This window comes from Melanostigma gelatinosum (genome assembly GCF_949748355.1).
Source record: "Melanostigma gelatinosum genome assembly, chromosome: 6".
Lineage (NCBI taxonomy): Eukaryota > Metazoa > Chordata > Actinopteri > Perciformes > Zoarcidae > Melanostigma > Melanostigma gelatinosum.
Genome location: NC_136639.1, coordinates 22,960,945 through 22,975,644, shown reverse-complemented (window position 1 = coordinate 22,975,644; position 14,700 = coordinate 22,960,945). Strand labels below are relative to the sequence as shown.

General features: G+C 40.6%; 1 protein-coding gene across 1 annotated transcript; it reads right to left on the bottom strand.

Moving 5' to 3' along the window:
- Window positions 1–7,710: 7,710 nt before the first annotated feature.
- Window positions 7,711–14,276, bottom strand: paip1 (poly(A) binding protein interacting protein 1). The gene is made up of 11 exons (XM_079269651.1): window positions 13,915–14,276; window positions 12,670–12,812; window positions 12,245–12,442; window positions 12,000–12,112; window positions 11,691–11,802; window positions 10,945–11,070; window positions 10,750–10,856; window positions 10,266–10,383; window positions 9,920–9,974; window positions 9,189–9,273; window positions 7,711–8,750 (listed from the first exon to the last, which is right to left on the bottom strand). Exons 1-11 carry the CDS (start codon window positions 14,102–14,104, stop codon window positions 8,663–8,665), a joined length of 1,335 nt encoding a protein of 444 aa, XP_079125777.1. The 5' UTR covers window positions 14,105–14,276; the 3' UTR covers window positions 7,711–8,662.
- Window positions 14,277–14,700: the final 424 nt, after the last annotated feature.

Below are 14,700 nucleotides of genomic sequence, written 5' to 3'. Positions count from 1 at the left end.
GTGGGCATTTACCGGGCAGGGACAGGGGCAAACGAAAAGATGCTTTTGGTTGCATTGTGAGAAATAGAGGATTTGCGCTTTTCCATCTTGACACATTATACTGAAGTAAAAGTCTGGATAGCTCGGCCTCAGCTGCAACTATTTTGACCAGTTTTGTTTCTAATAAAACATTCATTTGTTTTACTATATACTACGCATACATCATTATTGCATATCTATATATGACAAAGTTTCCAAAGAAATGATTCCTTTAATTGATATCCTTCATTCAATTTTGTTATGGATTGCTACTGACTGTTTTACATTATGGGGAGGATGCAAAAATAAGTCAGATTGTATAGAAGTCTATGAGAAAATTACTCTACTTCTCTCTTGATTTATTACATCAGTAAACATTGTAAACATGAGTTTATGGTCTCAATCTCTAGTTTCAAGTCTTCTTCAATACAGCACGATGTTCATTTAGTAAATGATGGTCCATTTAGAGTCAAATAGACCATAAAGCAGCAGGGTATGCTTTAGGACGGGCTTACTGTGATTGTCAGGGAGCTAGCTACCAGAACCGTATACTGCGTCTCTACGTCACTCCTCTGTGGTTCAAATATGGTAAGTATCTGTTCAATGGTTGCCAAAAAAGCCAAGATGGGGACGGCCGTAATCCAAGATGGCGACGGCCAAAACTCAGAATTAAGGCTTCAAAACGTCAGTCCACAAACCAATGGGTGACGTCACGGTGACCACGTCCACTTCTTATATCCAATCTCTCACTACGATTGTTCATGAGCCAATCAAATTCCTCCCAACGCTATGTCCTGCCTGCCGGTCCTGTTTTACTGGGAAAGACGTTGGGATTCAGAAGCCAGATAACCTTGAAATGCCCGTTTCATCTTCACTTTAATATGTGTTATCCGATCCCAGTAATCTGATTGACTTTGCATATGCCTGTTCTCTCAAAGTCCCCCCATCCCACAGGCCCCAGCATAACCACAGTGCCTGCACTGTCTATATCTACGCCCCTGATTACCTCCCCTTAATCAAGACAGTCTGTTGGAAAAGTGACGACTGTCTGAGCAAAGAAGCAGTGGCAGTTTGTGGTGTAAAATCTTGACATTACTGAATTATTTTGTCTAATTATATGAAATGTATTCCCAACAGTACGGTAACAGTACACCTATGACACTGACTTGATGCGTCCGTGTTGCCGTCCTTGCTTAGACCGATGAACCTATACTCTCTAATAACAAAGACGAGTCGAACAGCATCAGCTATCTCCACCCTGCAAAGTGGGTCATCTTAAATCACAGTTATGAACTTAGGCGTGCCCGATAAGTTGCCAAACTTTACACTTTCACATCAGCGACCACAAAAATTCATTAAAAGGCAGATCTTCAAAACCCGCCTATACGAACCTCCCTTTTTCACAGGAGCCCTGGTGGGGAGTTAGTAGTGAGGCAGATGAAAACATTATTCTGATGTTTTCTTGACTTCCTAATGCAGTGTGTCAGATACACTGAGGACCCAACACCCTCTGTGATTCAGCTAATGGGTTCGGGTGCAACAACACACAACCTTATTCAGCAGCCGAGACCCCCCCACCCCACGGCCCCACTGCTCTGTTTGTGCAAACATGATTCGTGTGCAAGTCATCCGGTGAGCCGGAGCACCTTTAGAATTCCAAATGAGCCGGTAACAAGCGTTTGTGTGGTGACGCGGTTCGGTTCCTGGAAGAGGCTGATCTTCTTATCTGACAATTGCGTTGGCACGACTCGCTTTGAGAAACCGATCCACTCACTTTTCACAGAAGTGTTAAAAAAAAGGTAATTGCTTGTGATGCTACTTAGACAGAACTACAATCCCCTCTCCCTTTAAGAGAACGCTGCATTCCTTCATCCGTACACATTCTTTCCCTCAGAGTTTCAGGCAGCTCACTCTGTTGAATCATCTTGCACAATCTAAGGACGGCTCATAAAGGAGCAAAGTCTGAGCTCTATGTTTCCTGTCGGGTCAGTTGCGTAACGGAGCAGTGTGTCATTAAAAATCCCCACAGAAGAGGACGACCGTGAATCTTTTTTTTTTTTACTCTACAACATTATAAATGTTGAGTAGTTTTTCTCCAGGTTTGACTTGGAAAATGACATTCAACAAGGTGTTTATCATTGCAGAACTGTACTATAGATCCTCAGCACCTCTCGGATTAAAGGGAAACATTGACAAACCTCAGACATGGACTTCATCTCAACAACATCAAATCATTTGACGGTGATTTAGAGTCACAGACTTTTTTTTTGTCCCTCAAGCTTTCATACAATTATGCTCGCAGGTAGAAAAACATTGCTGCTTTACTGCTTTTGTCTTGTCAATTCATGTGTGGTTTAAAACCACACTGCAATATATCCAGAGATGCAGGTGCAGATACAGAAACACACACACACACACACACAGAGGCCTGGGTGACTGGACTGTAGCACGGAGCTAATCCCTCTCTAGCACCCATCTGCTGACCAATGGGAATCTAAGGCCCCTGGTTTTCCCTGTTGCATTGTGAGCCAGACCAGCGGGATAAGAGAGGGCTCACGAGTCACTGACTGCACACAGACACGGTGGTAACATGACTTGTGGGTGAAGCTATACCGTCCTGTCACATGACCCCTCAACCCCCCACCCCTCCAAAAAAAGATGTGTTCGATTTGTATGTGCATTTCCAACAATCCCCAAGAGAAGCACAAAAATTGGAGCATGCCGATGCTTTATTTTTTACGCAAGTCATGAGCAGGTAGCCAGTGGTTTGCAGATTAAGATATCAGCCCTGTGCTGTGTGCTTCCTCAACATCCTTTATGGACGACACACACTCACTCTCACGCGCAAATCATTTCTGTCCTCCTAGATAATGAGAAGAGAGGCTGCAGTGTAACACATTTACGGTAAAACAGTACGCAGAGATCAGTCCTTGGTCCAGATAAGCTTGTTCCTGTCCTGATTCCTGTCCTGATAGCTTATAGAAAAAGAAAGGTGAGGCTGCGTAAACCTGCAAACTTATCAAACTTAACATACATTCCTCGTCAGCCTGTCCAAATAAATTGGGCAAAGAAAGCTTTAACCACATTAAACTAAAGTTAAAAATATTATTGATGCCATTGCACCCACTAAAGTGAAGGTTGTCTCGGGTAAGCAAAGATCTCCTTGGAGAAATGCTACGTTGGTCAAAATAGAGAAACGTGTGTCGGAAAGCTAAGCGCAGGTGGCGAAAAACTAATCTCCAGGTTCACTGTGACATCTATAAAGAGAGACTTCGCAATTATAATTTGGAACTTAGAAATGCAAGGCAGTCCTTCTTCTCTGACATCATAACCAAAAACAATAACAATACACGCGCCTTATTTGCTACCGTCGACAGGCTAACAAACCCTCCAGTGTCGGTAGCTGCTGAGCTCCAATCCACCTGGGCATGCAATCAATTTGCCTCCTTTTTTACTGACAAAATTCAGAAAATTAGACAAGCAGTCAGTGCCTCCACACCAACCACAGGATATGTGTTGTCCCGATCTCTGAATAACATCCATTCAAATATCATGACACAATTTCATTCAATCGACCGTAGAAGCCTAGAAGACATGATACAACATCTGAAGTCATCCTCCTGCTGCTTGGATATTCTACCAACACACGTTTTCAAAAATATTTCAAACTGCATGACCACTGATCTCTTACAAATTGTAAACACATCCCTTCTCTCAGGTGTCTTCCCACAAGCCCTAAAAACTGCAGTTATTAAACCGCTCCTAAAGAAGGCTAGTTTAGGCCAATATCAAACCTCCCATTTTTAAGTAAAATAATTGAAAAAGCGGTTTTCCAACAGCTGAACAACTTCTTGGCCGTAAATAACTGCTTTGATGTTTTCCAGTCAGGCTTTCGACAGCACCACAGCACTGAAACTGCTCTTGTTAAGGTTTTCAACGACATCCACTTGAACATAGACAATGGCAGAAGTTCAGTCTTAGTGTTACTGGATCTCAGTGCTGCATTCGACACGGTCGACCATGCCATACTCCTAGAAAGACTAAAAATCTGGGTGGGACTCTCTGACACAGCACTTAACTGGTTTGAATCCTACTTGAAGGACCGAGAATACTTTGTGTCTGTAGCTGATTACTAACGGTAATAACGGTGTAACGGTTCACAAAATTCACGGTTGGGTTCGGTACGCTACAGTGGAGCCACGGTTTGGTATGTTTCGGTACAGTAGAAAACTATAAATGCCAGAGAAATGTACTTTATTTTAAAATATATTTATTCATTACAACTAACATCATGAAGTTATTCTTTGACTTTGAACAATGATGGAACTATACCTGAGTGACCCATCTTCTGGGGTGTCTTCTTAGCAACACATAAGCATAAAAAACAAAAACTGCTCCTTAATGTTATGTAGTATTGTTACTTACATCTTGCAAAATAGATTTTTAATCTCAATGGGACTACCTGGTTAAATAAAGGTTTAAAAAAAAAATAATAATAATAATCTTTTTTTCTTCTTCTTTTTTTCAAACGTATTCGGTTCGTCATGCGTACCGAACCGTGAGCCTCGTACCGAACGGTTCAATACGAATATGCGTATCGTTACACCCCTACTAATTACACATCAGAGCTGACTAAAATGACATGTGATGTTCCAATACTGGGGCCTCTTCTGTTCAACATCTACATGCTTCCACTAGCTCAGATTATGAAAAACAACAAAGTGTGTTATCATAATTATGCAGACGACACACAAATTGACATAACTATGTCACCAGGGGACTATAATCCCATACAAGGGCTGGGTAACTGCATTGAACAAACCAACAACTGGATGTGCCAGAATTTTCTTCAATTAAACAAAGATAAAACAGAAGTAATTGTTTTCGGTACCAAGGACGAACAATTGAAAATCACCGCTCAGCTTCAGTCACTGATGTTAAAACCCACAAACCAAGCCAGAAATCTAGGTGTAGTTATGGATTCAGACCTCAACCTGAACAGCCATATCAAGACAATTACAAAATCAGCCTACTATCACCTGAAGAATATATCAAGGATTAGAGGACTTATGTCTCAACAGGATTTGGAAAAACTTGTCCACGCATTTATCTTCAGCAGACTGGACTACTGTAACGGTGTGTTTACAGGTCTCTGTAAAAAGTCCGTCAGAAAGCTGCAGCTGATTCAGAACGCTGCAGCTCGAGTCCTCACTAAGACCAGGAGGGTGGACCACATTACTCCAGTTCTGAGGTATTTGCACTGGCTTCCTGTCCAACAAAGAATTGACTTTAAAATCCTGCTGTTGGTTTACAAAGCACTGAATGGTTTAGGGCCAAAATACATCTCTGATCTGCTGCTACCTTATGAACCATCCCGACCCCTCAGGTCGTCTGGGACCGGTCTACTTTCTGTTCCCAGAGTCAGAACTAAACATGGAGAAGCAGCGTTCAGTTTTTCTGCTCCACATATCTGGAACAAAGTCCCAGAAAGCTGCAGGTCTGCTGAGACCCTCAGCTCATTTAAATCAAGATTGAAGACTTTTCTGTTTGCTGCTGCCTTTAATTGAACCAGATTCAATTCATATATTAATCAATTTCCTGCATTTCTGCATTTTACTACTGCATTTTATTTCTTGCACTGTTTTTTTAATGTTTTAATGAATGTTCTTAATTGTTTTTAAATCTCCTTTTCTTTTGCCTTATGTTTTGATGCTTTTAATGGTTTTATGTGAAGCACTTTGAATTACCTTGTTGTTGAAATGTGCTATACAAATAAACTTGCCTTACCTTACCTTTCCTTGCCTTGTTGACAATAAATTGGAGACAGACTTGTGGGAGTGTTGAACAAAAAACTGGTCTACAGTAGGAGCAACTGGCAGATGCTAACAATTTACACGTTGAAAAATGAAAGTAGAGTGAAACAGTATGCTAAAAAACATGATATCTCACAGACAATATGACGGGACAACCACACTAAAGTATGCCACCTAGTTTGAGACTTTGGTTTTTGACACCCGGTGTGGGGGGGGGGTGACACGCAACAACAAAAAAGGTCCCAAGCAAGGCTGGAACCAGGGGTTGATGAGGTTATTATGTTACGCAGTGTAGTGTACTTGGCAAGTGCAAACCCGCAGTAAATAGCTATTTTATTGTAGCGAGGAAAATAGCTGTGGTGCGTTGGAGGGTTAGGCAATGTCATGGTATGTCTGTTTGACATTTTCCTCTGAGCTCAGGCAACCGCTAAAAAATTTTCAAGGCCATTCTAAGCAACACTTGACAAATTTGCACCATGGCGACTTAGACGCTACATTACATCCCAAGTCTCTTAATTGTCATTTCCTCGATCCTCGCTTGAACCGGAAGTTGTTCTGCACCGCCATATTGCCGTCCCAAAGCTCTTGGCCCAATCCCAATGTCCCCCCTAAAGCCTCAAACCCTGAACCCTCAAGGACTTACTGACGTCACCTGGTAAGTGGTTGAGCGTGAGACTGTGAAGGCTTGAGATGGTGTAGGAATGGGACAGCACTTTGCTGCAACATATCAAGTTACCATGAAAACAACACAAAATATGATGTATACTTGTGTGTATTTATTTTATACTTTGTACTCCCTGATTTGAAAGTCTTCAGGCTCTTTCCTCACATGATGAGAGGTAACTTCATATCATCTATTTACTCGTTTTTGTCAAAACAGCTTCAATGACAAAATCTATTATTTGATGAATAAATAAATAAATATTCTCTGATTTCATGTTTCATTTTTAACTCTTAATGTTTCTGAGTAAATGTAATATGACAGGCTGAACACACGTGAGCCGTCCTTTGTTTACCTTTTTTTTGACAAGCAGGTTTTCATCTTGAATGTTTGGACTCTCACCATCTTGTTCTCTTGCTGCAGCTGACCTGCATGATGCGGCTGTAAATAGATTAACCCTTTACTTAAATAGCAACATCAAAATGGGTAAAGAAATGCTCACTTTAAAGTCAGTTATTAAGATTGTTGCTCAGTACCAGCATTAAATCATTTATGAATAAAAAATTGTATTTCTCCTTTATTTTATTTCATCTTCTGTAATTTGGTTTTTATTCGTTTTATTTTTTAGTTATGTTCTGTTAACTATTGTACAAAGCTCATGCCTGTAACAAAATGACGTTATTGTGAAAAAATAATACAAATGTGATTAGCAAAATAAATATTACTCAACCTGACCACCAGCTGGAGGCAAAGGCTTTAGAATAATGTGCTCACTTTGACATCTTTCCACAGCCTCTCATTCTGTAGCTTGAACCTTTTTCTTTTACCCTTGTTTGGTGGAATGAGTTGTTGAAAACGTGAAGCATTTTAAAACCTGAACATTAAAATATAGTTTAAACACTCTTCATGTAAATTAGATTAAAGAAAAATTAGATTAAAGAGTAAGTTTGGATTTGATTCAATAATTTATGGTATTCTTTCATTGACAGAAAACTGGTGGTGTCAAAACAGAAGACCATTATAAGTCTAACGAAAGTTAGAATGACTATTCTAATGTATGAAGTTGTTCTGACATACCTAATAAACTAACTCAGTGTAACTCTCTGCCTGTGATCGCTTCACATTTAAATCTCAGGCCTTTCCAAAGTCAGAAAGGACCTCGGCTTACATCCCCTTCAACCTCCGGAAGGCTCGAAGACAAAACGGGCAAATAAAATCTCACATTATAAAGAATTTATTGCAGGCAAACAATACCATAAATAATATTTACAAACTATTAAACATTCCTTTTTATGGGCTTCATGGATTGCCAGTAAACAGTCTTTCAGTCTTGGGATAACTGTGGATCAGTTATGCCAATTCTCTGAATTTTGGACATTTTATTGAATACTTTTTTAAATGTTGACTTTAGCCCCATAAAGATGTGTGTGTGTATGTATGTATGTATATATATAGTAAAAAAAAAGAAAGTTATATCCATATTCCCTTCGCAGTTTGTGACTAAATTTAACTATTTATTTTTTTGATAATTTTCCAAACTGAGCAGCTCTTCGCAGAGTTCCTGACCACTTAAATGAACTGCAGCCAGATTAGCATGTGAATAGCCTTGAATATAGTGATAAATATTGGCCATCTGACACGAGACACCATTACCTCATCAGTGTAGATGAAGGCTGTAAATCATATGTGTAATAAAGCAACCTCCCCCCTACAGTGCATTTTACATGAAGATGAAGCGTCCCTGACAATGACTTGAGTTTTTTGACCTGTACTTTATGTGAGGGGCATTCATTAGTATTTCACAAATTATGCACGTTTGATGAATTTGCCTTTCAGAAAAGATCCAAAAAAAAAACAACGCACACTATTTCCCTCTTGGCATTTAGTTTAGGCGTTAAAGAAATATGTTTGACAAAATTAAAAACAAACAGAACTTTCATGTCAGAAAAAAGAAATTCATTAATACCTTTTTATATTTTGAACAATTCCCTAATCCACGCTGACTGAGAAAAAAAACATCTCTTGTCCATTAAAAATGCTTGTTTACAATAAAAATGACAGTTTGAACCTATCGGATGCTAGCTTTCTTTGCTTTTTCAACATTCCAGCAAGTTGAGTGGGAAAAGTACAGAATGCGCCCGTCGGGTGTGACAGATTCTCACTCTTGGCGTCATTGTTGCCGTTTCCTCTCCGTTTCTAAACAAAAACTCTCAAAGGCTTCTTCCATCTCGGGCTCCATCTCATCTTCTGAGTCGTATCTGTGAACACAGCAGAGCGACGCGAGTTACTTTTTGTCGACCTTTGAGACCAATGTGCAAATATTAACACAACCTACAACATGGGTACGTAGTTGACGATCTCACGGACACACAGGTCTGAGAGACAGAGGACAGGAGCGAGCTAAGCCCTCTTTCACGCCCAACTGCTGACTAGACTGAATCTGTTGCATTGTGGGCCGCTCAAACGCATTCACCAAGTGCAGGGGCCCACAGGTGAAGTCGCTATGCAGTCACATGACCGAGGTGAATAGTAACCCACAGAACTACTGCAATATCAGATAATATCATCTTTGAAGTGCAGTATAAGCAGCAAGCATCAACAAGTGCCTCGTAAAGTGGGTGGCTGTGACCTAATGAAAAATGTAAAAGGCACACATGACCCTTCTATGTGGTGTCAACCCCATTATAAGTGCTTACAATTCACTTTCATCTCCATTTTCTCCATCGAGATCGTTGAAGTAGTCCTGCCGGTCCAGGATCTCTTGGTACTTCTCAGCATAATCTGTAAAAAGCAACACGATGTTTCTTTTCTCATTTAAAGGAGGAGAGGACTGCTTTCTCTGACAATCTAAAGGACTCATTCAATGCGTGAGGAGAGTAGCGGAGGGTGATTTAGAACAATTATTTGTATCTAAAATGATAATGTAGAGTGTTAATGTGGAAACGTCCAGGACTAATGACAGCATTCTCCCCCATTTCTTTACCAGCACCCTTTACTTATGTTTACAAGAAATAGTTGTGTAATAATAAACATATTAATGCATTTAAGAAAAAAACTGTTTACTTGACTGACCAACTGTCTTTTACATCAATATAAAGTTGTGTCTGCTTCATGCTGCAGAATCTATTTCTACCATCAGCAACAATAATGCATCATAAACAAATGAGAAGTCCATTTATATCAACACCTTCATCTATTCATTCATTCTCAGAAAAGTGTCTAATATCTTAGAGTTCCATTTATAAAACAGATTCATTACTGAGTTAATTAGTTAGAGGTGAGAAGCTATTGTAAGAGGAAGCCATTTCATGTGTGCGCATAAACTAAACAGACACGACGTCACATTAATCCAGAGTGGATTTTTTGCATTTGTTACCGACACCACGATAATCTTGCACGTCCACGGTTGATAACACGGAAGACTCACCGGGGTCTGCTGCTGTAAAAGGAGTCCCATCTTCTGTGTAGAACGTCGGTTCATTCTGAGAAGAAGGAAAAAATGAATTCCATGAACAACAGGTAACGGAGAGGGCGGGGGTGAAAAAAAAAAAAAAAAAAAAAGAACGAATGTAGAATTGTATTACGGTAATGACAATAATAACAATGCATTTTATTTGTAACGCACTTTTCATTTAACAAAAATCTCAGAGTGCCACAGAGCCAGTACATAGTAAAACATAGTTAAAACATAGTTAAAAAAAATAAACTACAATAAAATAAAAACCAGTGAATGAACAGAAACACAAAAGAAAGAAAGTACAGTCGACACTCACCATGAAGTAGTTGGGGTCGTTGTCTGGCGTGGCGTTGCTGGAAGCTGCAGCGGCGCGGACTCTGCCCCAGTCGCTCGATCTCAACTCCACCAGTTTCAGAAGCATCTGTCTCACATCCCTGATGACAAAAACACCCACATCAAGAAGTCTCAGCCAGGCTGTCGGTGAGGGTTTCTCTCTGAACCGTTCGGCTTTTGGGCACTTCAGCCAGTTTATGGCAGACTTTTGAATGATGATACAAGTTCCGTGTGTGTGTGTTGAAAAGCTAAAACTATACAGTACACATTGGTTTCATCTCCCAAATGTAACAACAGTATATACTTGATTGTTTTTGTTAAAGAATATCTGTTTTGATGTATGATTGTCTTCAACACTGGACGCATTTGCAGCATCTCTGCTGCAAAAGCATGTTTCAAACCTAAAGTTACCTTTAGCATAAGCCTTTAGTCGCCGCTGCACACTAAAGAGCACATTATATACACACCGGCTGCAGGTGGCGTCCAGTAGAATGGTTTCTATTCTTTGGATCAGTTCCTCCATGTGCGGTTTTCCCCTCTCTTTCCACACGTCATCCAGGATGGAGCCCGTCAGCTGGGAATTAAAAACACATTCGCATTACCTACCTGAAAAATGGAGCATACCCATAAGTCTGTAAAATGATCGACTTGAGATTTGAAACCTTGAGCAGCTTGACGGCGCAGATGAGATTTGCATCCACAGGCTTGGAAAACAGACTGTTCATCAGGTCTTTCAGAGCAATGAGGAGGATATCTGCTCGGTTTGGAGGTCCTTTTACGCTCTTTACCTAAAGAAAAAATGGCATCAACATCAAAAAATCATATGAGAAGGTTGAAGGCGCGCCGAGTAGTATTCTGGTGTTGCAGCAGCACCAGACATCCTAAAGGAAGGCAGCAATTGTCGAAGGTGTATATAGTTTGGTTTGTTTTGTCTTTTGAGGGACTGGACTGAAGCGGGGACACCTCTATAAACACCAACGTCTGTCCTTGACTTACTGAGTGATGAAGTTTCCCCGATTGCCGTCGCTCTTTCAAAATGAATAGATGCGAAAAGTCCTCAACTACGTCCTCTGGAGGCTATTACAGCAACAGTCATCAATTATTGACTCAAACGTAGCTTAACCACTTCATGTTACCGGTATGTGCTACTTCCTTCAGAGAAAATTGCAGATGAACATATAATACCCAGGAATTCACAACATAGACACCACAACTGCACACCTGCTGTCAGCTGTCTGCCGAACTAGCAAGCAAAAACCAAGTGTTTCCCTCAGTGCCACCAGGGCAGCATGTAGCCCCCCAACAACAGAAGTCATTGTGTATAATCTGACAAATTGATTAGATACATGCTTTTTTTTTATAACCGTAGGAATGATAACATAACGCGGCCTCAAAGAGAACAGCTTACCTCCAGGTTTAGGTAGAGCTCTCCCAGAAAGAGCACATAGGAGTGGAATTTCTTCTGAGTCTCCGGGTCTCCTCCGACCGCTGCGTCCCTCTGTTGAAATTCTGTTTGACATCTACGGCAGACCACAGTAATCTTCTTTAATGGAGCTTAAAACATATTTCTACTACTGCTCGTGTGATATCAATATTTTCTACTGCTTTTAACCTTTTTGAACAATCTAATTATTGGAAAATTGTGTTTCATGAAAAGCAGAGGGGATTCATGGTCGTGCCCCTAAACATTAATTTAAACCAGACCGAAATAAATCACCTTTTCAGGAGCAGCTGGCGAAAGTTGCCACTTGGCGGGCTGACATGGAGATGATGGGACAGGTAGTTACACAGCCTGGCCCCAGTGTAAGCGAAGTTAGGAATGGCAGTAGACTGCAATGAAAGTTGTGTGTTTTATCAGAAACATGTATCTTCATATTTAACGTGCATGTCATGTTTGGTTTAAAATCATACTGTTTCAGATACACAAATAGCTAAATGATGACTGAACGCTTTTCTGCGAACCTGTGTGTAGATCAGTTCCACCAGCTCGTTCAGCAGTTCTTCAGTGGTAACCCAGGAGTTGAGCATGCCAGTTATCTGTTCCACATCCAAGTCAAAGGACCCCGGTGAGGAGCTCAGGTGGCCAAGGAAGTCCGCGACCGTTTCAGCCAAGGTCGGTTCACCGTAATAGCTTTCGTCGTCGTCATAAAACGAGGGGTCCTATTAAAAAATATGTTTTAATAAATACACGAATAACTAAATAGAAAGCCCAGAGCAACTTTCTCTTTCTAATACAAAATAGTTTATCATTTAAATTGTATTTTTAAAAGTAATGATGGAATGCGCTACTGACACATTTCCTAAATTCTCCTTGGAAACTAACATCAGAAGTGAGGAGAACCATGACAATATAATGTTTAAAAATGGCTTCTGTAAATTCTTCTTACTTCGTACGGGTTCACTGCAGAGGGGACAAACTCTGGGGCACTGGCAGAAAGCTTTGATGACTTGACCACCGAATCCACTTCGTTAAAACCTCTGGAGGCAGACGTACTGTTGGCATTTGCACTTTGTTGGGGTCTTTTAAAACCTGAACAAAAAAAAAAAAAAAAAAATGTATCCAACATGGGCCAATTCTCTCTAAGAAAAGGCTGGCGGGAAATCAAATATATTGTCTGCCCGTGGCATAGAGCCACGCCAAACAGAACAAAATATAACAGCACTGTCCTGCAGTGCTTTTAAAGTAAAGCTGATGTTAGTAGAGTGTAGACACAATACAGTACAGAATAATACAAAGTACGTAGTTGCACATAAACCTAGTGGTGCAATATCTGTGGTTGGTTGGCAGTCATCACATAAATTAGTACTAGATCGTGCTGGCTATGGACTGTGGTGATGGAGTGATATGGTGTTTTTTCAGAGGGAAATACCAAAACGTTTTGGTTCATAGAAGTATGCAGTTTAACACAGGTTGTGCATTTCTAACCTACCTATGCAATCACGTGGTTTTGACCACGACCATGCAGAGACATACTAGTCCTTTAGAAAAAGATCACAATAGGGCCTCCAATTGTGAAAACACCAGACTCGTTCTGATAAAGCGTTTTACAAATGGTACGCACAGAATATGGTATTGTTTTAACTTCTACGCCATCTCACTTTACCTCCTTATTTCTTAGCGCCAGCCACAATAACAGAAGGGAAACCAATTATTCTACTTTGCTCTACGTTCATATTGTTAGGTTAGCTATAGCCAACGTTAGAGCTCTAAAGTTGAATCTGGGTAAGACAGCTTTAAGTGACGCACGTAACTAACCAACTATGTGACATCTGAGCTGGAGCTTTATTTAGAAGCTGCGCTGCCTCACATGAAACAACAATACCAACAGGTGCATGTCGCAACGCCAACATGCTAAAGCTAGCTAACATTAATGGTATTTAGTAGCTAGCAAGCTAATTAAAGATTTAGAGCAGTTTAAACGAGTATCGTATCACCCAGACACTTCTCAGAAGAAGTGTCAGGAGGAACTGTGTGGCGACTATTAAATTTAGCCAAACACAGTTTGGGCCCTAAGTGACCGTGTCAGCGCGTGACATTTAACGTGAAATGAAATCGAATCTGAAAGTAGCGCTAGCTAGTAAATTAGCAGTTAGCTCGGTTGTCGTTAGCTAGCTAGTTGACGGCTCCTTACTTCCACCAGACATGACGTCAGCCGTGCTAACGTTGTTCTCGCCAAAAGGCGGGGACGTTCGCGGCTGCCTCAGCGGCTCCCTTTGGTTGAACAGCGTGCCTTTGGTGTCACTACCAGCGGTGTTATTGGGGTCCGCGAGGACATTTCGGGTTCTTCCCGCTCCGGGAGCTCGGTCAAAACTCTCGTCCATGACTGCTCTCTTCACTCTCAAAGCAGCATCAGAAAGAAAGATGGAGAAATGTTGTTCACTGCTTTTTTGTTTTGCGTAGCATCCGTTGCTTGTGTTTTATCACAACAAAGCACGCCCTATCTCTCTTTCATGATGGCTTTTTTCTCTAACGGCAAGTGTCACAGTATATACACAACTTCTCTTTGGCCACTTCCTTTAACAACACAACTCGCTGTAGCTGATTATCCGCGACAGTGTGGGATATCAAAATTAAACTTTCTCCCTCTAGTGGCGTGGAGTGGAAACTAAGCTATAAACGGTGCATGGTGCAGACTGGAATATAGGTGTCATCAGTGGTGTAAGAAAATGCCTAAATACCACAGTTACATTTGCATACATATTACTTTATACTTAAAAGTCCTGCATTCATACTTTACTTTACTTGAATACTGTACACAAATTATTGTTTTTCTTCTTACTGTCTTTTTCTGATGAGGGTCTTTTAATTTTGTATCCTCCCAGATCAATTCTTCCCTTTAGAGAAATAAGTGTCCAATAAAATCAACACTGACGATGGTTTTGCTTTTTAGAATTGTGTTATTATTATATTTTTATTT

What these genes read in the sequence shown, in the direction of transcription:
- paip1 (XM_079269651.1), bottom strand. Translation starts at nt 14,104, where the DNA reads ATGGACGAGAGTTTTGACCGAGCTCCCGGAGCGGGAAGAACCCGAAAT. An exon ending in TGGAACTGATCTACACACAG is followed by an intron (nt 12,113 to 12,244) that starts GTTCGCAGAAAA and finishes CTTTCATTGCAG; the next exon opens with TCTACTGCCATTCCTAACTT. An exon ending in AGCTCTACCTAAACCTGGAG is followed by an intron (nt 11,071 to 11,690) that starts GTAAGCTGTTCT and finishes TTTTTTCTTTAG; the next exon opens with GTAAAGAGCGTAAAAGGACC.